We start from the raw sequence: 25,356 nt of genomic DNA on the forward strand, positions 1-25,356 counted from the left end.
ATCGCCTATCAGGAATCAGTGCTCAGGTCACTGGTAGCTGAGACTGGCAAGGACTCTACTTTCTTAGGGAAAGTTAAGTCATAATCTTAGTTAACTGCTGCTGTACAAGCCAAGTAACTAAATATGAGCTCCCCAGGTGTGTCAGGCTGTGGAGACTGTGGGATCAGTCTTGGAGAATCCCAGGCAGTGTGTGACATTGGACCTTCAGCTCTCCCCTGCTGGCCAGGGGCCTGGGAACTGTGCTGATGTGCTCCCTGCTGACACTGCCTGAACAATCTGCTGCCTTCTGCTTTCCTGAATCTAGACAAAAACAATTACGACAAGAAGTGCTGGGAAACAGCTGAGACAAAAAAAGCTGTAGAGAAGGAGTATGAGAATCATCTTACCACTCAGAGCAAATACTATGGCAGAAGCTGTCAGCAACAGTTAAGCTGTAACAGCAGTCTTAAAAGCAAAATCTATGTGTTCTTGAAAGATTAAGAGAGAACATCTGCATAATTATAAGCACATTACATTTCATCAAGGGAACTAGGAGTAGCAAATCTTAATTATAAGAATAAATACTCTTACAGAATCAAGAAACCACATGTGGCTTAGTACATGCTTGTCTACCCTAAACACTTTGATAGCTGCCTGTCTTCTCTTTGGAAAAAAACCACCTCATAAGCTCCTTGAGCATCTACATTGAAGAAACAATTTCAAATACCCACACAGAAATGTGCTGGCCTATTTGACTTGGAAAATATTCCCTGCATAGTGGGGAATAGTACAGATTTGCTATACCTCCTTTGATACTGGTTTAGGTTTTTGAGGTAGTACTTGAGTTCCACTGTTTAGATTTGAAAAATTACAATGGTTATAGCTGTATATGGCTATATCTGTATATGAATATATAATCACAATGGTTACAGCTGTCTTGTGTAGATACTCTTTAATTCACGCAGTCATGAGTATGTCATGTATTTATATCTGTAGGCATCTTGAAAATGAGAACCTGATTTGCTTGATTCACATTACCTCAGCCACAGCAAGCAACATCATTAATAGTGAGTAATCACTGACTCCAACAGCAAGATCACGACTGCTGCATTTCAATGGCTGAAATAACTTTGTGAAAAGTTCAGCCTTAAAGTGCTGGCTGGCAGTCATTGCAAGTAGGACAAAACACCACAAATAGAGATAATTTAGGTAAGCAGCAGAGGTATCAGGACTGAGCATGATGAAGACCTGTTACTGTGAAGCACACACAGGTTAGACCTTATGCCTGGTCTAAGCTGCTGCACAAACTCCGCCTTTACAACTCTTATGTGTGGAAAAGACTGTCTGCCAACAGTGAATGCAATATGTGGCCCTGGCTCAAACTGTTTCTCTCAAACAGGAGAAACTGTTTCTGCCCCTGGAAAAAACAACTAAACATGCTTGTGTCTGTAAATATCTTCATTCAAAGTATGAACAAAATCTGTGTTGGATCACAGAAGTGAGTCTGGATGAGGACTTCTAAGGTGAGGAGGAGGACAGCTGTAGCACAGGTTAGACACCTCTCTCCTGGTCTGTGATAGAGAACAGGTTGCTGTTTAGTGGTTTATGGCCAGGACAGCTCCAGATTTTGGGATCCACATCTTGAAGGGGCAAAGCCAAAGGCTAGTACAGTATTACTCCGTGTGTACCAGGGACACAAAGAGCTTTGCAAACTTTGAAAGTACTCGGCTACAAAGTGTTTAAGGGTATTTAATTTAAACATCTGCTTTATTTTTCTTAGTTTGGAAATTTGAAGACAGCCTGTAGATAGAGCATTCCCTTCCTCATACTCCACTATCTCATCTTTCTGAGATGCCAATAGATTTGTTAGTGTATTTAAATGGTTTAATTAAAGTATTTTCTGCAATTAATGCAATCAACAATGCAGTTAATGCAATCAACAATGTCTTTTGTCAGTGCAACACGTTTAGTGCTAATAATGCTTCTGGATGATAGATGTTGTGGAATAGCTATCAAAGTAGAGAGTAACTTAATTTGAGAGGTTTGATTTCCTTTTACTTTAGCTGTCAAGACCTGAACAGTTAATGTCAGTTAGAAAGAAGCAAAGGAAAAGGTGCTTTGAAAGTTTTTCACCTCCTTTGTTTTTGCGTGGAAATTTAACAGTACAATGACCTGTTTGTCAAGTGACATGTCTATCTAACAGATGTTAGACTGTTAGATGATTTCAAAAGGAAAAAGTATAGGAAAACTCTCACTCAATATATTAGGTGAAAGTTTCGGTGTTTCTGTGTATATTTATATTGCTCTACAGACTGTGAAGCACACATGCCAAGTATGTAAGTGATCTGTGTTTTTTATACTTCTGAATAGCTGCTTGGTCTGTACACACAAACATTTATTTATTTGGATTTCATGCTGGATCTGCATATTTAATCAAGGTCCTGGGGTACCCAGCGTGTGAATCTTTCCCTTCCCTTTCAGCATGATGAATCTTCATAAATGTAAATATCAATCTTTTTCTCTTTGACACTTCACGGTAGCCAGTAAAGTCTGTCTACATCTGAAGTTCTCAAACCTTCAAAGTATTCAGATTTTATAATGTTGCTCCTAGAATATTCATATTTTATAGCATTAGATACTGTTCATGAATGCATGTGGAACAGACTTCCTTTTGGCCCATTCTTGAAGTGACCCAAGTTAATTGAGAGGGAGGTGATTTGTGTGGGTTCTAAAAATGATGCCAAATGTCATTGAAGTGACTCTTCCACTACATATAAATATACATGAATCCTCTTTAAAAAAAAACTACTTCTACCAATTTTTGAAATTTAAATTACAGTCATTAGCAAGCATGGCTCCTGAAGTGATATAAATACCAGAATATATATTTAAAGTGTCTAAAAATAAATATTTTTGCTTCAAAGCTTTATAAGTCAATGACCCAACATGTTGTTGACAGCCAAGATTAAATGCTTACAAGAAATTCCAAATTTCCACTGACATACAGACACTCTTCCTGGCAGTTCATAAAGCAGCACTTGTGTTTCAGGATGCTGCCATTGCACCATTTTGAAGCAGTATGTCTTTAACTCTATTACCAAGTTTGTGCAGAGTTCAGAGTGTGGGGAGAAAGGAAAAGCAGCATGTTTTCTTTGAGAAAGGTTGCACTTTGAAAGCTACTGGAAGTTTTGGGATGTTAAAAGACAAACCAGCTGAAATATATTAACAGGCAAAGGGCAAGAGAAGAGGTCAGAACTGTGCATGCAAATGTCCTTTGACATCCTAGTAATTTCTGAAGATTCACATGGCTTCCAAAATAAGCTTGTTCCAGGAAAACAATACACATATTTTGAACAGTTCTAATATTAGCCTGTCCTTATAGTGGTATCTGGAAGCCAGTGATATTTATGCTGGGATGACTGTGACCAATGTGTTAACTTCAAATTACTCTCTTAACCCCAGTTTCCTTGTGTGTGGGAGTAGTTTCTTTTTAGGAAAAAGTCGCTGTTGGTTAATTTTATCTCTCCCTTTCTCACCCTCAAACCATTGACTAATACTGAAATTTAGCTTCGAGTGACTATTTCCATTTCTTACATTTAAATGCTTTAAGTGAGGTTTTAAAGAATTTTATTGTGCAGGGTGACTATCATGTAGTGTTTGCATGCAGAAGCAAACTAGGAATTGTATGAACACTAAACATATATAAAAACATATATGCTGTTCTCTAAATGATTTGATGATTTGTGAAAGTCAAGAGGCAATAATGGATGATTATATTACATAACAACCATCCTTACAATTGGGCATATACACTTGTAAAACAGGAGAAGAACAAAAAGAGAGCATTTGAATTTTGATATGTCAATTATCAATTGCTGGCAAATTGTTTATTAGAAGTTAATCCCCCACTGTGTCAAAAGGTTTGTAATGAGTTCAATATCAATGTGAATCAGTTTTTTTTTAATTGACCATGTGCAAAATAGAAACTTTTTTGGATAAAACTAGGCAATTTTGATTACTTAAGTTTCTTCATAGTTCAAGAAATAGTCGAAGTACTATTTTTTAGCATGGCTTTCCACATTCATTCTAGTGAGCAAAGATGCTAGCCATGACCATATTACTTCAGTTATAGATTCCAATTGCTTGTAGCCATTTCTGGTGCAATAAAAGTAAAAAATGAAAAAAAATCAAACTCTCTAATAATGTGAAATAGTGATGAAATGGATGGGTGCTGTTGCTAAATCTGTATTTTACTGTCACTTATTTTTCTGGGGGGGAGGGAAGCACAGATTTAAAACTTCAGACATGCAGACTTAGAAAAACAAAATCAATTAAGAGACTTGTCCATATAACTTAAAGAAATTACCCATGGTGGTGTGTACCTCTTACATAAAACTAAACAGAAGTGTTGTATTTTTATTCCAGAAAAATAAAACATTGAGTTATAAAAGTAAAACTTTATTTACTTAGTACTTTCTACTGCTTTTTGCATGTGACTGTAGTTACCCAGCCAAATAATATAGTTGCATAGTATTACCAGATGTCTTCTAGAACACTTAAATAAGGAAAAACAAAATATTTTTTTCCTTTTTTTTGCATCATATGCCAAGTAAGTGACCCTGGCATTTCCCACTGTAATTTGTTTGTAAAATGATTATGGCTTCCTACTATTATCCATGTGTGAGAGAGGGAATCTGCAGCTCATTCAGATGTGTGTGAGGTGCACAGGAGCTGGATGTTGGAAGAGTTGTTGACCTGACTGACAGCCAGGCTTTAGCAGAGTGTCAGTGAATCTGGGTGCTGCTTAACATGATAAAAGTGCCTCTATTTGCCTTTAGCTGATTAAAATTCACAAGTTGAGGTTACTTCAAGCTGAAGCTCAACAAAGGCAAAATCATATCCAAGAAACTCTTGATGTTGCAACCATACTTCATGTTGTGTTGTGGAAATTCAGCTATTGTCTGCCAATATGAAATTATTCCAGTTTTATCTGTGCTGACCAAATGGATATTTATCACATTTGGAACTAATGTGGTGGTTTGTGTTGTGATGAAAAACATGGGACAACATAAAAAACCTCCTATGACCTAATTGTTGAGTTCCTCAGTTTTATATATTTCTGAATTTATTCATGAGCAGAGTCACAACAGTCCTTCAAGACCCAACAGAAAATGTAGCTCTGCACTGTAAAGTTCAAGAATACTTAATTGGACAGGGAAAAGGAAGAAACGATAACACCATAAATAATGCATGGTACAGTTCTAAAAAACACTGAAATTTTGTCAGTAGAGGACTTTCTGTTTGGAAAGTGTATATATGACCAAATAAACCCCAGGCTTTGGGGATGATACTATTACAGAATTTATTTGCCCTTTTTTCCTGCTGCCTCTTCAAAATCCAGTGCTGTGTTTGTACAGATGCATTTCCAATACTCTGATATAACCTGAATCAAAAAGTTTCAGGTAAAAGAGTGAGGTTTTGAGGTTGGTTTGTTTGTTTGTTCCAGTGAAGAGTCTCTTTCACTTACAGTGTGATGCTGGTGCACACAGACATTCCTATAATCTGCTTTTTATATACTGTGGGACCCAGACAGTCTAAAACACAAATGAAATGTTGCATTTTCCCCTTCACAGGAAACTAGGGGTTAAGGGCAAATGTCAGCATTTGCCTTGAGTGGTTCTGAGTGAGTAAAATAGGTTATCAGCTATAAATAGATAACATATGTTTGTAGTCTAATGCCTCTTTTTTTTTTTGACCAAAAAATTGTATGACTTGTTCAATTGGTTTTTATCTCATCCTACGTTCAGATGGTTAAGCACCCTGCCTGCTCATATTATGCTGATTAGATGTTCTAGATGTCTAATGGGACATATAAGTAAGTTTGATAGAAAATCAAATTTTTACTTTATCAGGGTCATACCATGAGAGATGAACCCCATGGCATTTGTAAGGTTTTAATAATTCTCTGTCTTATGCTTTTCAAGGACTCTGTTGCAATGGATGCAGATAATAACACCTTTTAAAAGTGTAAATTGCATTCAAGTAGCAGGGGACAAAATAGTTTAACTGTTAAGGGAAAAAGCCCAGCTACACAGGAACATTGGAAGAAAAAAATAGAAAAGCAAAGTAAAAATCTTCTATAGCATATTGAAATAATATTAATAAACAATTAAAAATATATTTTGTAGGAATTGTGTGCCTATCTGCTTATTAAAGTGAAGTAAAATGCTGCAGGTAAGAGTCAAATTCCTATGCTGCCTAAAAAAAGTCAAATACCCTACAAGTAGAATCTGTGTTACTGCATTTGACACACTAATGTGAATTTTGAATAGAATTTACTCTTCAGTATTCCTGGGGCCTAAAATACATGAAATGATTGAAATTCTTATTCTTCTAAGCACTGGTTTTGTAGGACCTCTGGGAATTCTAAATTCTTTCCAGCATGCCTCTTCTGAGCCCCAGTGTGTGATGTGGTTTCCCAGCAGTCCAACCCAAACTCCAGGCCAGATTCCCTAATGGTAAGGTCTGTGCTTATGCACAAAATTGGCACTGGGAAAACTCATGAAAGATCTCTGCAATTGCATTTGTGTCTGTTCTGTTTTTATTTTTTAATATAGGCAAATTCCATGAGTTTTTAGATATGGAAAGATTGATAAATATTTAATAGTGTCTTTTGAGCCATTCTAAGAATGGCTGGAAGCTTTTGCTCTGAGCACTATGCTGAAAACTGACAGCTTTTGCAAGACATCTGCTGATCTTTTTAAGTTAAAGACAATATTACATTGAAATTCAGAAGTCACTACATTAGTAGCAATCTATAGGCTTGGTGTTCCTGTTGTGTTTGCTTTTTTCTCCCCTTCCCCTTATCATCATGCTTATTCAGAGCAGATGTCATCAAGCAAAAAAACCCCAGGATGGCTTCATTTTACTAAGGGAAATTCCCTGACTCTTGGTAACTTCCTCAATGCTTCTAGTTTCTATAACTTTGCATTGCAGACTTCATGTACTTTCATTTTAGATGCCTTAGGCTTTTTAATACAGCCATAATAGCTCAGTCAGCATTAGCAAAAAGTGCTCAGGTTATTGTGGGTTATACCTAAATCTTAGGCTACAAGGGTTTCTAAGTGAAAATCTACCATCAGAACTGTCCTGGCATAGTCATCCTCACCTAACATCCCTGTGGATGTCCTGTGGGGGTAACAGTGTACTTGTTTTAGGTTCATTCATGTCACTTTACAATTAGTAGCTTTGTAGTTGCAATATCCAGACAGGTTTCAACAAAAGAGTATTCCTTTTCCTGCCTTCTTTTTTTTTTTTTTTTTTATGGAAGTTCTTTTAATTTTTTTTTTAATAATTTCTAGTTATTTTTAATTTCTGCACTTAGGACTCCAGTTAGTTCTTTGATTAAGAATAGCAGCTTGAAATGTATCTCCTTGGAAATTTATCTCATTTTGGCACTAACATCACCCACTGCCTCAAATAAAATGTTAATATTCGAGGCCTTTCCAGGTTCCCTCTGTTTGCAATAGAAACTTAGACTAAAGCCAGCTGTACATAATGCAATCCTGTTTTTACATAGAAGGCTGATGAATTTCTCTCTTTCTGAACTCAGTAGAAACAGACAACTTAAAACTTGAGACTCTCTCCAGCCTATTCCCAAGGAGTCCCTTCTTCCTGCTGTATTGTCTGGTTCTCACAGGGTTTTCTTCTTTTCCATAGAATTGTACATGTGTTCACCTTTCCAAACCAACAGAGCCCTAAGAGTCGGCCCTTTCTTGGAAAAACTCCTCTATAACATCAATTTTTAACTTTGTTCATGCTTTCTTATGAGAATTGCTAATATTCAGCTGGCTTTAGTCTTTACTGCAGAAAAGTGTATTTTGCCAGAAGCCTTTGGAAATATCTCTCAGGTTAAGAGCACTATGGTGCCCCTCTTCAGCCACCCCTTCAAGGATGAAGTAAGGAGTGGAGAATGAGGAATTGTATTGGAAACAGATAATAGGAAAGCAGAAGGACTAAATTCTGATTAGGCATGCTAGAAGATTTCTGAAATGGTTAGCAGCTGGTATTTAACAATGGGGTAGTGACTATGGTTTCTGGCTCGATTTTTAATTGTTACTAATGATTTTGCACATTGGTATTGTGAAGCAACTTACGTGTATTGTCAAATCTCCTGATCTTTCGTGAAGGAACAAGTACAAAAGCAACCAAAATAAAGGTTCTTCTAATCACAAATTCTCAAAAGAAGGAGTGCACTTTTATAACTAGGATGCTTGAACAAAACAGAAACAGGAGGAGATTGAAAATTACAAAGCCCAAGGCTCTCTGGAGTTTTCCTATTTTTCAGTGAAGGGCTTACAAAGTCCATGTTAGAAACTATGACACAGGGGCTTAATTTCCACAACCTCTCACATTCTTTTTCATGTTCCCTGAACTTGAAAGGTACACAAAGCTCAACATTTAAAATTATCAGCAAACTTTAAGAACAAAGAATTCTGTGTCAAAAGATATTCCTTTAATCCATATTTAATGTAATTATGACTATCATGACATTTAGAATTCAATTGAATTGTTATGGCTGGAGCTTAAAGACTGGAAAGCAGACAAGCACTTTACATCCTTTGCAACTACTACATAAAACAAACAAAAAAGTTAAAATAATTTCTGGCAGCAGCATTTGGAATATGAATAGAAATACTCCTCTGTCGCAGAAAAAAAATAAGGGGCCACTCCTGCAATAAATACTTTTGCATGGGCTCAGGATTTTTTACTGCAGGATTCCAGTGCTGGGTTATGACATTAGACAGTTTTATTAAGTTGCTTTTGATATATTTGAAAATACTTGGCAGAAAAAGAATTCAAAATTATTGGATAAAATTCAGTTTCTAAGCTAACTATCATGGGAATCCAGTAATAATGATGTTTGACTTTGTATCTCAGTCTAATAATTTCTTTTGAGTGTTTTATTTGCTAATGTTCATATATGTTTAACTAATAACTTGATTGCTAAAATGACATGTGTTCTTGTGTGCCAAGAATGATGTGTATCTTCCCAGTGCCCTGGATTTCAGAAATTGTATCTACATTCAGTAATCCAGCTTCATATTTCTTTTGCCTTTTTTTTGGGAATAAGGATAAATATGCAGATTTTGCTTTTACTTTACAATTGTCTTATGCAGTACCCTTGTGCCTTGTGATCTGGTTGAAGATGATTGATAAGCAGCAGAGGTGCTTAGCTGTAAAATATCTTTCTTTTAGCCCACGCCTCTTTAAGGTGACTCTTCGCTTCTCGTTATGGGATAAGTTAAACAACATTTGTCTTCTTTCTAGGACATGCTCTTACCATTTTCTTATTTTTGAAATGACTCTGAGTAACTGATTCTGCTTTCAGAAACAGTTTCCTACTTGGTTAGAAACAGCAAGAAACAGAACCAAAGCCCTCTGGACTTGGCAGCTGCTGATGTTCAGGAGACCCGGGGAGCTGTTCTCACCTGGCCCTTTGCTCTGCCCCCCACTGCATCCCTGCAAGAACTGCTCGGGGGCAAAACTTGCACTGCTCTACTCTTTGTTATGTTTTCTGCTTTCTTTTTTAATGCTTTGCATCTGTCTCCCCGGAGAAGGAACTATTTTCAGTTTCGTCCCGCCCTGAAAACTTTCATTTTGAGCAGCTTTATTTTAACTGTGTTTTCAAAGTCTGTGAGGTACTTGCTAAAGGGATAGGTGCTAAGATCACTTCTCTTTGCACAAAACAGACGCAGCTCTTAAGGTGCACAGCTCCTACTACTATCCTCTCTTCATTGAGAAAGTGATCACAGCCAGTAGAAATACCTGGAAATTAAGGTGTTTCTGAAAAAAATACTTTTGATATCTAAGGCACTACTGCTGCCTCTGACAGGAAACCTTTACGTCTGTGAAGAATGGAAATGAGGCAAGCCTGAAGGAGTGTAAATCCATGAGGAATGTCAGTAAGAGAAATTTCAATCCATGACCGATAGAAACTAATTAAGGAGCAAAGGGAAAGAGGGCCCTGGCTAAAAGAGGAGCAGAAACAAAGCACTGGGTGTTGGAAGGCACTGGAGGCAAGGAGGTTTAAAAGGGAGTGGGTGAAGAGGGGCTCATTTGTGGTGAAATGCAAAGGGGAAGGTGGCAGATGGTAGATAAATAGGAGAAAGCAACGTCAGAGCAATAAAAATAGTGTAAAAATACAACTAAATTAATGCAGTTATATGGTTTAATTTAGTTTTGTAGCTGAAGATGTGTATTTTTGTAACATCAGTTTTCTGTGGTAAGCAATCCTTTTTTATTTGCCATGGTAACCTTGTGTGCTTGCCAAAGGCAGGACAAACAATGCCTACATCACTTCTACTTCCAAAACAATTGAGTGTGCCAAAACTTTAATATTAAAGTTTTGTGTCATTGCAAAAAAGCTTATTTTATGGCTTTCTGAGATATGCAGTATATTAGTAAACCCTGGATATGCACTTGGGGCATTAAGGTGTCAACAGCCAGCCCGTGGGTGGGACTCACCAGTACCTGCACCTGGGACCATGCTTCTCTACCCTTACCTAAGCTTGCCATGCTTGCTTGACACCCAGGGAAAACACTGCAAGGCTCTTTTGGTTCTTTCCCAGAAGAATTAGCTTATAAGAATGTACTTAGTAAGTCTTCAATTTCTTTTGTTTATATAGGACCTAGAATTTTTCCCCCTCTCTGGAAACTCAAGGCATTCATGGTCTGAATTTTGTTTGTAAAACTAAATATACATGGGTAGATGTCAGATCAATCTGAAAAGAACCTGATGCTGGGTATCTTTTTTCCAAGCAGATATCCATACCACCTAAACCAATTTTAATGTCTTTCCACTTATTCCAATATCCCATGCTGTGAAAATATCACTCCTGTCATTGGGAAATACTCTTTTAGCTCAAACTGGGGAAGGTGGGAGATTTCTAATAGCAGCAGAGGAGCTCTAGGTGTGGTGTGTTTGGTTGTTGTGGTCACCATTGAAAGCAGATGTGGTTCCTGTGCTTTCCTGTCTGCTGCTTCTGCATTGCAGGGATGGGAGGGAGCACCCAAGTGAGACCAGGGCTGCTTTTTCTGGACAAGAGCTGCTTTTTCTCAGTAGCAATGCTGACAGAAATGGATGTCAAAGGACAGGCTTGGTGAGTTGAACCTGACAAGCTCTGGCAGTGTTTTGCACTGGCAGGGAGTCAGGAATCTCCCACAGGAAGACACCAGTTCCATTTTTTAAATATTATTCAAAAATCCTCAGTAGAGTATTTGTGAATAACATGGCTCTGGTTTTCTCCAGGGCATTCCTATTCCAGCCATGCAATTCAAAACACATTTTGAAAGAGCAAAAAAGATGAGAAATACATAAAAGTAGTTTAGAATCAATGCCTGACCATTTTTGCTGTGTTTAGATTTCTTTTAGTAAATTTCTATATACAAATCTAATAAGAAAGTCTCCTATTTTTAGTTCTGAAGTTCAAGTAAAACTTCCCTGTTTTTATATATTTTTCAATCTGTCACTGGGAATTCAAAACAGAATTAAAAAAAAAAAACATCAAGCAAGCAACCTACACTTAGAGGGAACTGAAAAGCCAGGAGCACACTGTAGCAAGTTCAGACATTAAAAAGCAAGAGAGAATATAATATGCTCTGTGCAATGCAGCTGTGGCTTAATGCTGATTTGCACATTAGGACTAGATTAGCATCACTCAGATGTGACCTGCATATTGAATAACTATCACAAGTATGGTACTATTGATGAAAAATGAAACTGCATGGTACACTTCAGATCTAATATACCAACCTTTTGTGTTTTTAGATTCTACAGAAGTGTAAAAGAAGACCTATTACTTCTAAATTTTTATGAAATGCATGTAATTTATTTTCCTAGAAAAGTTCAGTTGGATGCTCAGTATGTTTATAAAATAGAATATGACATTACCATAAAAATGATTGTTTTTTAGCCACTCAAAGGGAAGAAATATTCAAAGAAATGACCATATAAAGGTTGATTATTTTTATTCTGAAGGCAGTCAAATTGATTTAAGGTGTTGTGGCCAACTCATCATAGATTTTGTGGCTATAATGCCTGCATGACTCTGAACACTTTAAAGTTCAAAAAGACCTTACTGTTGATAAATGTTTGATTCACTTTCAAATAAAATGCAGTTTGCATTTGACAAGAAGGATTTTGTGCAGGATGGCTCCCTAGGTTGTTTCGTGTTAGTTCAGTGGCAGGCTATAGGATAATTACTTTCTGCAGCATTCTCCCAACATTTGACAGTATTCCTCTTTGGAAAAATTGAAAAGATGAGTGTCCTCACTGGGAAACCAGGAAATAAGGGCACATCTGGTGGGTTGGTGTTTATATCTTTGCTAAAAGTGCAGTGTGCTGGCTGCAGATCTTTCTTTCCAGGAAAGCTTCCCTCCAGTGCTCCCCAGAAGTGGGCTGGCACTACCTCTGGATTTTGGCACATCTCACTGGCACAAATCCCCTGCACAGCATGTTCTTAGGGGTCAGAGCCATAGCAGGGCTTTGGGGCAGGCTGGAGGAGTGACACTGAGCAGAGGGGGCTGGCTGGGAGTTGTGAAGGCTGGGATGGGTTGGTGTTGGGGTGGTTCCCTTGGGGTGCCCTGCCTGCCTTCACAGGCACTCGGATGTGCCTTCTGCAGCTGGGATGGAAGACAATCTTCCAGCTGATGCAAAGGTAAAACAGCAACTTGGGCCCCTCTGAATGTGCTCACTGTGTTCTCATGTCAGATACCACAGAGTTGCTTTCTTCTTATCTGCCAGGCTAAAAGGAATTTTCACTTTTAGTGATTCCTAACAGATCTCATAGCAAGACCAGATCTGTATCTAAATGTTATCTGACTTTTGCTAGACACACAGAAACACTGCACATGTATTGTGAGATCTCCATGTGTGCACAGGGTGTCTATGCACACACAGCAGCAAACCTGTATTTGCTTTTTAAAAATTATTATGCAAAGGTAAACCTGTCACTTCTATTTACTAGGTGTCAGCAGGCTTGTTCAAGTGTTTTTAGGGTTTTGGGCTTGTTTTTTTGGTTCATTGCTGTGTAGTGATAGATGGCCAGCTTTTCTCTAATGATTCTAATCTCAATGTCTAAAGGTGATATGGAGCTTCTGTTTAGACTTTGCAGACAGGAGTAGGAGGAAATAATATTCTTCTGATAACTGAAGGATAAACTGAAGGGCAAACCCTCAGGTTCTTGCAAAAGACAGTTAACAGGCACATAACAGCTTCAGGACTTGTAGGATTTTTGAATTCTGAACATCTCTACACAGAACAGTAAATGCAGTTAAGGAATCATGCTATATGTCATGTAGAAAACCTCAGATTTTCTGAGTGGCAATGACCAACATGTGGTTACTCCATTGGATACTGTGCTTTCTAAAGCACACCTTGTAGGAGATAAGGAACATTTAATTTCTGGTGTAGTACAGATTTCTCGTATATTGGGCTAGGAGCTTGGAATAAAAAACTTGGCTCTTGATTTAATTACTTTTGAGTTGATATAAGTGTTAGCTTGTACATAGGAGAACAGCATCTTACAATTAGTCAAATAAGGCTGGTAATGATAGACAAATATAGGTATTTGAATTTTTTTTAGTATTGTCATAATTAATTCTGTTTCAAGCATGCAGATTTATCACGTTGACAATGCTACTGAGCAATTCAATTAAAGAATATATAAAATTTGGAAGAAAGTTTCTACCAGTGTGTGAGACCTGTCTCAATTTTTCTACACAGACATAAAAAATGTATGTTGTTTATTGTGTTGCATGTATGATGCCGTGTTTTTGGCAGTGCAAAATAGTCTTTAAAGCTATTTTGAAGACACTACATGGTTTGGAGAACATACTAGCAAATACTTTTGTTTTTACTCATACTACTTTTCTATTGTAGACTGTCCAAAGGTCATCCATTGTTCTCCTTGCTTTTTTCACTTGTGTTTTGAATAGGTTGCCGCTAACATCTGAAATTACTTCTCAGTCCACTGCTGCTCTACAGCTTTATTTACAGAGTCACAGGAAGCTGCCACATCCACCCTTGACTTTAACTTCGCTGCCTGTCATCCAGTGATGGGGACTGCAGCACCTTCAGTGATCCAGTTTGTAATGGATGGATGGGACAGGCATCAGTGTGGACTTGGCAGCTTTGTCAGCCCCACTGCATTGGTGTGAGCTGGTAAAACCCAGTTTTACTCTGTGGCCAAGGTGCACCTGCAGTCTCATGAATCGTGTTGCAGCACTGAAGCTCTTGTTAGAGTAAACAGCAGATATAACTCCTGATGCACCCAGGAAACAGTTCTGTTTAGCAATGAATTGCCAAGCAAACATATTATCTCTGCAGTGCATAAATGCACCATAACAATAATTTTACCTTTAAATAGATTTTAAGGAACTTTCTTCAGTAGTTACACAGATGGTATTATTGATGGAAGAATTGCTGCAGTTCAAGGAATTTAGTCTTCTCTCCTTATTAGTTGCAATCAAACATGCTCATACAAAAAATTCTACAGAGGTCAGGAAAGGACATTATCAGATTTTTCAGGCATTGTTTCTTTAAACTTTTTCTACAAAATTTATGTACAATTCTGTGCTGGTAAATGTTCTTAATAATGCAAATTTTATCAAAAAGCTTTTACATAAATGATGGCTTCAAAATATCTATATTGTTAAAAAACCCACAACCTCCTCATATTTCATGAGCTGTCCCCTGCCACACCTGTGTGCTGATGGCTAATTATATCTGGCCTTTCTCTGGAGAGGGGAAGGCTGACTGGGATTTCTTTTGTGTAGGAGGATTCCTCGAGTCAGAGGTGGAAATCAACCCACTCAAATGCAAAATCAAAGCAATTGATGAAGTGTGTATAGAGAAGGAAACATTTCACATTATTTCCTGGCACTGCAAGGAGTACAATCCCCAAGCTGAAATACACCTGAGTGAGAGCTCTTATGGAATATTTGCTTACCAAGAAACGAGATCCACTCATGTACAGTTTTTCTACAACCACAGCAGATTCAGGCATTCCAAACTGAGGTGAGAAAAAAGACAAGATTACAATAGTGTGACACTTGGCATTTGTAAACAAACTAATTAATATTGCCATGCTCAAATACTCAGGGTTGTGAAAATTGTTATACTACTTGACAAGGATAATTAGAAAAAGAATATTGAGTAACTGTAATGCTCAGGCAGTGACTTTCACGTAAGAGATAAGACACAGTATTACCTCTTTCTTAGGAAGAAAGATTACAGGGGATAAGGGCTAATGAAATTGTGGATGGAGTAGACAAAAAGAAATTTCCAAGCAGCAAATATCATATAAGTGGAGCAAGGAGCCCAACAGGAGTACTGTGGATTGCTGTGGGATAAGAAGCCAGAATTAGAAACAGGTTAAAAGGTAACCTGAGGAAAAAGCTAAGCAGTAGCCATGCCATCATCCCACATGGCTGTTTAGCAACCTCTGTTTGCTCTGCTTGACTTTGGTACCAGCTATTTGGGCTGTGTCTTGCACTTAACCATGCTGATGGGCATTGCTGGAAAGAACTCAGGTTCAGAAACAGGGTTTTTTTTCTGTAGCTTGGCTGTGGTAATCGTGTTTTTCAACAAAGTTGATGTTAATTATAAATTCAAATGAAACCAGAATGTCCAGAAATATTACATCTTGAAATAGAACTAACTACTGAGTAGTAGTTTGGAAAAAATGGACACATTGGATTTTCTATTAAGGAGAGGAAAAGAATGCATGAAGGCTGAAGATGTCCTAAAAAAATCTCATGGTGTGTTAGATGGCTTAGTGTGGCTTTTGAAAGAAATTAACTGTTATGCATAGAAAGTGGCAAAAAAATTTGGGAATCTTTTCTTTAAAAATGTACCACTCTCAAATTGAGTTTTAGTATTTGTAATGCTTAGACGTAAATGTCAGTATCAGTAGTGACCAAATCAGATGCTAACAGAGAAATATTAGGGCTATAAGTTCTTATAGACATAGTTATGTGGCCTTCCTAAGATAATTCTGTATTTCTAGACTACTTAAAACTGATCATGCTTAAATATTAAGTGTGTATTTTTTCCTACTTTTTGATATGAAAATGTCCTGTTCAAATATATATTCTTTTTTTGGTCTGTTAGCTGATAGTCCTTGATTTATAAATTTTTTTCTACTATGATTGGGAGAATCCTGCTTGTTTGCAATGCAGAATAGATCACAATTCAAAGGAGAAGGTTGCTGTGGTTGTTGGACTAGTGGTCATTTGTGCATTGTGTTAATTTGCCATCTGTTGAATAGGTGTTGGTGAGAGACAAATAAGGCTATGGACTTTCTGCTTCTCTTGGCTTCTGCTCATCTGTTTCTAGTTTCTACCAATGTCTTCAGTTACTGGCTTGATGAGCTGCTTTTGAGCTTTGCCTTATGCTATTAATCAAGCTTATGTGTAAGGGAAAATTTGTTCATTTTACATGGTTAATGCATTAGCCAAGCGGGTGTATTGCTGCTGGTGTTTAGTGATGACCATGGAACCTTTAATTTTCTTGAGACTGCATTAACTTTTCTTACAAGTACATTAAGATCAGTACTAGGAGAGGGACCAGACTATATGGCAAATGGAGGCCAAGTAGATAATCTCTGAACACAACATGGAATATTTCAGCGTTGCAACTACAGCATAGGTGCATAGATGTTGAGGTACATCCACATGGCTAACAGGTCTCCATTACTATATTCACTTACTTATGAAGGAAAATGCAAAATCTGTGTGTTTAATTATTATTTAGTAGTTAAGGTATTGATTTTATACAAAATTCCTTTCATGAGGCTGGAAACACTTTGCAGAATGACTAGTTAAGAACTTCTGTATTTATGACACAGGAAAATCTGTATCATTAAGACTTAAATTTCCGAAGATACTAAAATTGCATGGTACACATGTTCATACCCATTTTATGTATGTATTGTGGCATCAGCAGGAGTATACCTCTTCTAGAAAGCCCAGCCTCAGTCACAGACCATGGAAGCTGATATTATTTTCCTGAAGGTTGCTGTATTATTTTCTGTTCAGTGCTCACTGCTTGTCTATCTTGTGTACCTGTCCTGCACAGTACTCAAAACCTTCTCTGAACCCAGAATGGTTTTTTTCAAAATTGAACTGTTCTACAGCACTCTTTATTGTTCAGGTGCTTCAGATTCACTAATAACTCTTTATTCTGAGACCACTCTCTGACATGATAACTTCATTTGTAAGGGGAGTTGATGTGCATGAGAAATAAAATTCACACGATATTCACTGGGTACTACAACTGCTTAGATCTAAGAGATATAAATGTATATCTGCATAGTAAATATTTTGCCATTTTTACCTTCTAAACAGAGCTGCCACTGTGGTTGTAGCTCTTGCCTCCCACTGCTGCAAGTCAAACACTTGGGAAATGTCATGTTTTCCTGGGTGACTTACATATCTTCAGGTGAAAGTGTTGTGCTGGGGCAGTAACAGGATCTGATATTTCAAGGCAGAATTATATCAATGTATTTGTTTTCTAGTTTTCAGCCAGGCCTGGCTTTGTGCACCTCAAAATTTCTGTAATGGCATAGAATAACACAGAGACCTGCTGGTTTCTCTGCATTGGCAAGTTTTGTGAACAGAAATGAGAAACCTTAATGACCATGAATTCTCACTGTTGGTGTAAAGAAGGTACTGGAAAAGATTGGTGCTCTTACAGTTAGAATTAGAATTAACACAAGAAAAAACCTCCTATATATAAAATTACATAGATTGACTTGCATAGAAACAAACGAAAGAGATATAAAATGAGATTATATATCCAAGTGCATGAATGGGCTTTAGAAATTACAGGCAGAACTCTAAGACCTGAGTAATAGTATTCACTAGGATAAAAAAGAAAAATGTGATTAAAAATGCTGTATCATGGAGGATATATTTTATATATTTGAGAGGAGATTAGTAAGATAGTGAAAGATGTCTGAAAATGAGCTTGGAATACTTTGTGCAATTCAGGTTATTTTAGATATACTAGAAGGGACCTTGTAGAACAAAGAAATATACAAGCCAACAAAGGACTGACTCAATTCTCCCCCCAAAAGTTCAAGTACAACTTAAACAACATCTAGTAACTACTGTGTGTATATATGTATAGAAGAAAACATGAAGAGTAGATTCTTATTGATATGCTGTAAATTTTAAAGCTATATTCACATATAAAACGAGACGTACTTCCTCTGAAATGATTATTTTTTCCCAGCAGGAAATAAATTTGGGCATGAAACATCTTTTCTCTTATAAGCAATACTCCTGTGAGAAAACATTTTTTGTATGGTTTGTAATGTTGGAGATCTTTGCTTCTACCATGAATTAGATTTCTACAGAAAACTGAAGTTATATATTAATATAAATAGTGACTAAACTATTTTTAGCACTTTTAAATATTTGTGGTAGATGTAGGATAAGATATCTGGTTTTCAAGGATAAGTCCAGTGTTTCTGCTAGCTGAATATAGACTGAACTCTCTAAAGTCTTACTTACAGATTCAGTACCTGTCTTAAGAGATCTGCAACTTGAAAAGCTGTCCAGTTCTCAAACTCCTCTTGAGATGGTAGTTTTGTGGTCATTCTTCTCTCCAGGGAGAAAAAACTTGATCTGCATGAGTACTACTGAACTCTTGCTTTACTGTTTTTTTACTGAGGTAAAAATCTGAAGGGGAAGTCGTTTTTGCAACTTTTTTCCTGTTTGGTCACTTAAAGTGAACGCCTGTAAAGGGTGATTTAGGAAGTCCCAATGTTCTCGTGTGGGTGACTCCAGTACAAGGAACTGGTTGTTATATCAACATATGCATATACCTGCCATTACTGAAAAAGTTCAAGTATCTCATCTGCTATCCTTAAAATTTTCCTGCATGTTTTTTTACTGTTAGAGTGACTGACAGGTCAGGTGTTGCCAGAGAATACCTATTTCCTATTTTCTGACTTGGCAGAACACTGAATCTGGCAGAACTCCATTCCCAGAGTTGCAGAAATGTGATTGAAGCTCTTGCATCTTAAATTTGGCCTCCTCAGAAAAACCTTAGAGGTACTTGGCTGGCATATTATGAAAAAATGATGTTGAATTTCATAGTGCTTTTTGTTGTTCACTGTTTCAGAAAGTTGGCAGTGAGTTTTTCCAAGGGGGGGTACCATCTTCCTGGATGTCAGGAGGCAGCAATACTCCTTCCATTATATGCAGAACCAGAAGAGAGAGGTGCATGTATTCCTTACAAGAAAGTTTGCTTGCCTAGTTTGAGTGCAGGAGTGATTTTGTCTGTTGTAGAGTTGTCATGAGTTGTGAAGGTGGGAAGCAGCTCGGTAGGAGATGTGTGAGTTACAGGTTTAATGGCTGCTTACACGAAACAACCAAATAACAGATGGCATCAGGTGTGGAACATTAATAATGTGAAGTGCAGGCTGTTTGCTTACCGAGTAGGTGTTAGCAGTCCTAGTTCAGAACATCTCAAAGGCAAATTAAAAATAGTGCGTTAAGAATTTTGCAGTTCAGTGTGTGCAGCCAGCCCTACCTGCTCCTCCTCCTCCTCCCCGTCAGGCAGGGAGCATTTTTGGAAGTACTGAGGTGCTGAGAACTGCTCCTGGTTGCCAGTTGCTGTCTCCTTCCTGCAGTGCAGGGTGAGCTGCAACTCTGCCCTGCCAGCTGCCCCACCTTGCTGTGCCCAGGCATCCTCCTTGTCTTACCTGTTTCTCTCTGCTCTCCCTCAACACTACATTGTGGCTAGTTCTTCTGTGTTGACATTGCCTTAATTTGTGTTCTAGGCTCTTAGGAGTCTCTTAAAAGGCCAGGGTTAGTGCAGTCTGCCTCTGTCCATGGAATGAGGCAGGAATCTGTTTGGGAAGGTCCTGCTCAGTTTTCTGCTCCCAAAGGGGCTTTGCTTCAACCAAAGAGACTTTTAAGACTTGCAGGAAATATTTTTCCATTAGTGTTTTAGTCAGATTAAACATAATGACAAGAGGGGAAAAAAAGAAAAAATAAAAGACCTGGGACATGGGGAGGCTCATCTGGGTTCCTGCATCTCCTCTCTTGATGCTGGTTTTGCCCTTGGCTCAATTGGTGCTGTAGTTCTCTGTCCTTCAGTGTGTGTGACAGAAATGGAGAATGTTGTCATGCACTTCCACTTACTTTCCATTACCCTCCAGGGGATTATTTCAAGAACTGTTGGCTGGGGAACCCCAAATTTGATTACTGATTCTACCTAGTACCCTCATACTTCTAGTTCCCCTGTGTAATGTATCACACCTCCATGGTGTGATAAACCCAAATAAATATGTGCACTTGGACACATGTTGGCTGTGAGGGCTCTAGTGGGAGGAGTTCTTGAGCAGAATACTGAGGCTTCCAGAGTTCCCCAGATAAAGACAGGCCACAGAAATGGTTTCTTTCCTAACTTTCAGGTGCTTACATAAAATTTTGAAGCAGAATTTAGATACCTGAATGTGAAACAGTACTAGCCTAGGGCAGATCAGGCTCGCTTGCTACTTGAAAATTCCCTGGAGCCTCCTGATCTGCTGTGAACCCTGTTAGGCTTAAAAATGTATTTGGTATGTGTGCAGAGAGTAATCTGCTATTTTAGAAACATGTGTCTTACTGGAGACATTAACAATTTTAATCTGCACTGTTTTACAATTTCATTCCTCCAAAAAAAAGGTAGAAATCTGATTCTATATGTTAAGAAATTTTGTTTTCTGAGTCCTATTAAAAAAGGATATCTAGTGATTGAGAACTACCAAATTTCAGAGGAATCTAAATGTGAGCATTTTATACACCAGGTATTTTGTCCTCTAAAGAGAAATTCATTCCCATACAGAACGTGTGTGTCAAGCAGAGTTAACACATCTTTACACTATATATTGGCTAAAGTTAATTTCCTAGAGTCTGAAATGTGCAAGCAACATAAAAACCAAGTTTTTACCGGTTCCGACTCCTTGGCTTTTTGTAAATGAAGTTCTCAATTTGTGATTTCATAGCTAAAAAGCAATATAAAACTGTTTCCTAGGTCATACCACTGGCATTTCTTACTACTCTATATATTCATGAGCATAAGCACTAAATGTGTTAAAGGTATCTCAAAACTTCCACAGTGAAGTTTGGCTTTGCAAAACCCCTCAGCAGCAGCAAGCAACTTGTTTTACTGGATGTAACATTGGAATACTGCCCCAGGAAAATACACTTGAGAAAAATAGGTCAATGAAATATTACAGTACAGAAAATATGAACTGTTGTCCCTGTTTGTTTTTTCCCATTTTATATAAAAATAATGAAAGTAACGTGACTTACCACATACTTTTTTTTTTCTCCCAGGCACACATGTTGGAGTTGATTCCAAGTAAGTTAAAGGAGCAGTTTCTCATGTTTGCTCTTCCTCCTAAACTGTCCCATATGTATCTTCTTGTTGTTAGTGTGATTGACAGGCTTGGCATTCATGGTGGGTGGGAGAAAAACATTCTTAAAGTAAAAAGCTAGAATATACTCATAGTCTAAATAAGTCTATAAAGAACGTCGGAAAATGAAGTCTTGCTTACAGCTATCTGACTAGAAGTTTGATAAAAGTCTTGCTAATTGGTTTTGTCTTTTTTTTTTTTTTTCATTTAACAGGAAATAAAAAAAGCAACATAATCAACAGAAATCACAGAGTCTGAAAGGGACCAGGAGAGATCTTGGCAGGGCTTCAGCAGAGAGGCAGGATCAAACAACTAGAGGAAATTGGGTCAGTCTTGGAAAACAGTTCAGTAACCCATTTTTTTTAACTGAGTTGTTGGGGATGCATCAGATTCACCATGTCCTTAAGTGGAACAGCAAGAAGGAGATCTAGAATAAATTTTCTGCTCTGCTGCTGGAGGGAGCAAAAGGAAATGTCTGTTTGTAAGGATAATTGCTGTCTAAGCACCAGATGGGCTTGACTGAGACATCCTGCTGATTCTGAAGGAGCCAACCCAGTTTCAGGAGCATTTGTTCATAAGTAGTGGTGTGGGAAACTCTTAAGTCTTTTCCCTTTCAGCACACTCTTCAATTTGGCTGTATCTTTCTGAAAAATGAGGTGTCTAAACTGGTCCCAGTATACTCTTTAGGTCATGGAAACCACTTCTGGCTCAGTAATATCCTGATAGACTTCAGGAATGCTTACTGTGCAGCACCCATGGTATTAACAAAATCCTGAGTACAGTTAAGACCAGGACAAACCCCTGTGTAACTCTACTTGAAATACTCCTTGAGTTTGGTAGTGATTCACAGGATATATTCTCAATGAGAGTCAGACAGATCCTGTTTGTCTTACAACAAACAGTGCTTTAACAATGTTTCTCTAGTTTGTATGTGATGATTTTTATGTGGGACCCTAATAAAAAGCATCAGTTTTAATATGAGCTTTGTGCCCCTTATCTAGGTAGCTATCATAATGGGGAAGGAAATGAGACTGGTTTGACACAGTTTGTTCCTGAAAAGTCAGTTTTTAGTTCAGTAACAATTTATAGCTATATTGAGGCCCAACATTTGCATTGTATATTTGTGAGGTTTGAAGTTGGGCTGACTGCTCTCTAGTTTGCTCTCCTCCTTCCCCCATGATGTTCAAGGCAAGATATTTGCCCTGTAGATATGAGGTATGAAAACCCCGTTCCAGAGTCTTGAGTTTCCTTTGTGACCAAAGTAGATTGTTTTTAATGATTTTGATAAGTCAATTAAGGAGTTTTTCAGAGGCCAAAGAGACCTACACCTGCCTAAGAACTTCATGGATCTTTGCCAATCTCCTTGTTTGCTGTCACAGTGTTTTCCTCCATCCTTGTGTCTGTGAGAGCATTCAGTGCTGTAGCAAGGAGAATCACAGCACATAGTATATCCATGTTTGTCCAAAAGTCATGAAAATCTTCATGTTATGAAATGGGCACCTGGGTTTTTTCCATGTCTGTTGTTCTAGTTTTGGTGTATGGCTTTTCTTGGGATCAAAAGACTGAGAGCCAAAGAAGCCTCAAATGGAAAAAATACGAAGACAAACCTCAGATCCCCAAAAATTTGCTGAGAATAGTAGTACCATTCAAGGCTATTCACTGATTTGAAACCTGTCACCTTTAAATCACTTCCACTACATACAATTTGCTGCATAAATATGCCTTTTTCTTTATTTCAGTAATTCTTTAATCCATTTCTGGGGCATGTAGTTTCAACTGAATTTTAATTACTGCCGAATGCTGGGGGATTTTGTTTGCAAGTTTTGTCAGAGAGGCTGGATACATGACATAGACCCCATTGTCTCAAGGACAATTGCTCTTTGTGTTCTCACTCAACCTTCTGAAATCTTTTGATATGGCTTTTCTTTGTTAGTTTGACCTTCTCTTTGGATCTAGCAATAGATTCAGCTGTTATTCTAGAGAGCTTCACTACAACAAACCATGCATTAAAAATGTACTTATTCTCATAGGTATTCCTTTGTAGCCTGGATTTTGCACCTAGTTTTCTTTATCTTTTCAAAAAATCATGTTTTCAACTAGTACAATAAAATATATCAGTAATAAAATCACAACCTGCTACAAAAATGACAATGTTCATTAAAAATTCTCTTTGATTTTTTTGAAGGCTGGAATTGATGCTGTAGTGCTTGGTTGTGATATCCTTTGCCAGTACTCAGTATTCTTTGCTGTTTAACTGAGCCACTTTTTTGATTATTATTCTTTTGAACACGTTGGTAAAACTTGCTGTCTGTTCCTCTAGATTTATGTGCTGCCTTGTATAGTTTGCACTTAGACTTCATATAGTTTCTTTATAAAACCTCTCTTTTGAAATTCATTTGTGTTGACTCTTCTGATAAAATATGGAAAAATGTGTACAAACAGCTTTCCATCTGGCAACGTTTTTATGCACTAAAACCAAGTGAGTAAATTTAAAAACAGAAATTCAGTATTATTTCAGTGTCTTGCCTAGAAATTTTATTTAAATAAGGCAACTTAAATTTGAAATGCTGTGGCTGATGCTTGCTTTATTTTTTTAAAAATGTTCTCTGATGGGTTTTGTTAGTGTAATGAATTCTTCTTCAACCACTATTGATCTTTTTGAGGCTTGAGCACTGATATATGTAGAAAGTATTTTACCATGCCCATGACTCTTGCTATGAAATAAATGGAAAAATGTCAGAGTAATACCTCAGCTCTCAGTGGGCATCACATTGTATTTTACAGTGGAAGATCTCAGCAAAGTTGACCCTGTTGGTGCATCCAGTGCCATGCTATGTTATGGTACTGTATTATAGTGTGTCTGTGATTCTGACATGGAGGTTTCCTTCAAAAACTTGTACCAGGTGAATTCTCAAAGAAGAACTTCAGTTCTTCTACATATTTAGAACAACTGAGATAAAACTGGAAAGGATAAATAACAGGGTGAGGGGAACAGGGCACTTCAAAATCCAAGACCTTTCTGTAGGAGAGAAGGAGTTCTGAGGGAAACTGGCTAAATATTAGAGAGAGGAGGGAGAGTCTGAGAACAGAAGCTGCAATATAAAGTTGTTTGAGCAAGGTATTTATTGCTTATTGTCACAAAGACAGCATGTGGGAGGAAGGAAGGAAGGAAAGGAGCAAGAGGTGATTGTTTTGGGAGGACGAAAGGGTTCAGGGAAGCATGCTATTCACTATTCAAGAGGGACGGGGTGGAGCGTTCATGTCAGCTGGCCAGCATCCAGATATTGTTTGGACCAAAACCAAGCAAACCTCCTCTCTACTTCCACTCAGCAGATCCCTGAAAAGGAAGTTGGGAAAATGAACTTCTAAGCCTCTTAAATAAAGGCAGACAAAAGGAGGAATTCCAAAGAGCTTGAAGATAGATTGAGAAATAGAAGATAGAGAAATTGAAGAGATTGAACAAGGGAGAGGTTTTAGAAATGGAAGGGTACAAAAATTGAAGAAAAGGAAAGAAGAGACAAGCTGTATAAATAGAGCATGTTTCTCAATGTTTTTGGATTCATAAATAGGGCTTTTACATTTCTTATGTCCTTAGCTTGCTGACATCGATAAAATTTAATGAGCAGAGTTTGACAGTCAACAGAGAATATGATAAAATCCCAATAAGAAGGACCGTGAAAACTGATTTTTGTAGAATTCTGACTATTTGGGGAAATATCAAAAAGATATTTCAACAGATACTGTGTTTATGATAATAAAGTGTAAATGAAAAAGCTATCAAGAAGAAAATGACAAACTGCTTTTGATTTTTTTTCATTTGACTCACAAACTTAAACTCAGTAATTTTATAACTTTTTATTCTGGATCCTTTTTATTAGCTTGATTTTGGTTATCATTAGGT

The 25,356-nt window shown here is 37.6% G+C and overlaps 2 protein-coding genes across 12 annotated transcripts in view; one reads left to right on the forward strand and one right to left on the reverse strand.

Annotated features, from left to right (window-relative positions):
- BLNK (B cell linker) overlaps window positions 1-21,908 on the reverse strand; it is a 90,620-nt gene extending 68,712 nt beyond the window's left edge. For 2 of the 8 annotated variants that reach the window (XM_074545018.1, XM_074545017.1), the window contains exons 1-2: window positions 18,570-18,709; window positions 14,991-15,053 (exon numbers count right to left, since the gene is read on the reverse strand). In XM_074545018.1, the coding sequence (XP_074401119.1) occupies window positions 14,991-15,053; window positions 18,570-18,644 (138 nt within the window). In that variant the 5' untranslated portion in view covers window positions 18,645-18,709. Of the gene's footprint in view, window positions 1-14,990; window positions 15,054-18,558; window positions 18,713-21,351 lie in introns of those variants that run through there. The other 6 variants (XM_074545026.1, XM_074545025.1, XM_074545020.1 and 3 more) reach the window with 5 other exon arrangements.
- DNTT (DNA nucleotidylexotransferase) overlaps window positions 1-25,356 on the forward strand; it is a 145,898-nt gene that overhangs the window by 24,991 nt on the left and 95,551 nt on the right. Inside the window, exons 1-2 of one of the 4 annotated variants that reach the window (XM_074545029.1) lie at window positions 21,362-21,400; window positions 21,670-21,781. The exons of the other annotated variants lie outside the window; for them this stretch is intronic. The gene's annotated coding sequence lies outside the window, so the exon portion shown is untranslated. Of the gene's footprint in view, window positions 1-21,361; window positions 21,401-21,669; window positions 21,782-25,356 lie in introns of those variants that run through there. 4 annotated transcript variants of the gene reach the window in all.

This window comes from Zonotrichia albicollis, chromosome 7 (genome assembly GCF_047830755.1).
Source record: "Zonotrichia albicollis isolate bZonAlb1 chromosome 7, bZonAlb1.hap1, whole genome shotgun sequence".
Lineage (NCBI taxonomy): Eukaryota > Metazoa > Chordata > Aves > Passeriformes > Passerellidae > Zonotrichia > Zonotrichia albicollis.